Below are 1617 nucleotides of genomic sequence, written 5' to 3' on the forward strand. Positions count from 1 at the left end.
TCTGAGCCATTTCTTGTGTAAGTTGCCCTACTTGCTTCTCCAACGCCTTGTGGGACTCATCTCTTACTTCAAACTCTTTCTTCATTTCAGATTTGATCTCTTGATTTGAATTTGTGATGGCATTCATAATAGCATCAAGTTTAGAATTTAATGAATCATCACCTTAAGAGTTTGAAGTACCCCCCCCCCATTTCCACCTTGGTTGTAACCATGTTGATAATTGCCTTCACGGTTTTGATATCCGTGGTTACCCCCTTGATTGTAATTCCTTTGGTAACCCCCTTGTCAGTTATTGTAGGAAGAACCACCTTGCCCACCTTGATTGCCTGACTGAAAATTTGGGTTCATCTGATTCGAGGCGTTACCATACCGGAAGTTAGGGTGATTTCTCAAACCCAGATGGTAAGTGTTGGAGTTCATATCATATTGCTTCCGATCCCCATACACTTGATTTACCTCCTCGGTGTAATCACCCGGTCCCGTTTGACATTGATCGGTCCTATGACCAATCTCCCCACAATCTTCACAGACCGCAAACTGTACCGCATTCACCTCCTTCTTCTTCATGCGAGTTATCTCCCATTCTAAAGTAGAAATTCGATCCTTAGAATCAAGATCGGGAAGTGACCGGGAAACGTGATGTTTCTTAGCTCTATCGGTCGACTCTTTTGCCTTTGACCGCTTGCTCATCATCTCGAGAAATTCCCAATCATCATCCTCATGGTTACTTAATAAAGTTCCATTGCTCGTTGACTCAAGGCAATTCCATGTCTCGTCATCCAACCCTCTCGCAAAACACTTAATCAATTCCCACTTCTCTATTTGATGATGTGGGCACTTTCGAATCAATTCTTTGTATCGAGTAAATGTTTCATGCAACGGCTCACTTGACAGTTGACTAAAAGACCTTATTTCATCTCGAGCATCATCGGTCTTCGTCATCGAGTAGTACTCGTCAAGGAAAACTTGTTGCATCTCGCCCCATGTCCGAATACTATTTGCCGGAAGTGTAAGAAACCATTGTTTCGCCTTATCTTTTAGCGAAAGCTGAAATAATCGAAGCTTGACCTCTTCCAATGCAAAATCATGCCCCCTGATGGTGCTACATATGGCCAAAAACTCCGCCAAATGAGTGTATGGTTCATCATTAGACCTCCCATTGAAATGGGGTAGAATATTGATGTAGTGGGGTTTGCAATCGAACATCCTTCTTTCACAAACTATCGGAGAGACATTGTCGGTGACCACCGGCCTAAAACGGTCATTTACTCCCCGTGGAGGTTGTTGACGACGATATGGACCGTTAACTTCTTGATCCACCGGCCTTCGATTATCCCTTCTATCACCTCCCCTATCACCTCTTCAGTTTCCACCTTGATTACCTCTTTGATTACCTCCTCCCACGAAACGAGGAATCCGGTTAGGGTTAACATTGTTGTTGTTATTGTTGTTATAAAACCCATCATTCCGGTTCCTTTGATTGTTGTTTCGTGGTTGACGGTTGTTTTCGTAACCGTCATTTCTCACATTCCCGTACCCGTAGTTATCTGTTAGGTCCAATAGGTTTATGGATTAGTAATTGTGGATAAAGCTTCTAGAAAGTGGGGGTATTAGAGT

General features: G+C 43.1%; 1 protein-coding gene across 1 annotated transcript; it reads right to left on the minus strand.

Annotated features, from left to right (window-relative positions):
* Positions 1-285: 285 nt before the first annotated feature.
* Positions 286-1206, minus strand: LOC110933733. The gene has a single exon (XM_022176939.1). The coding sequence runs from the start codon at positions 1204-1206 to the stop codon at positions 286-288; it is 921 nt and encodes a 306-aa protein (XP_022032631.1).
* Positions 1207-1617: the final 411 nt, after the last annotated feature.

The sequence above is a fragment of the Helianthus annuus genome, chromosome 4 (assembly GCF_002127325.2).
Source record: "Helianthus annuus cultivar XRQ/B chromosome 4, HanXRQr2.0-SUNRISE, whole genome shotgun sequence".
In the NCBI taxonomy this organism is placed as follows: domain Eukaryota; kingdom Viridiplantae; phylum Streptophyta; class Magnoliopsida; order Asterales; family Asteraceae; genus Helianthus; species Helianthus annuus.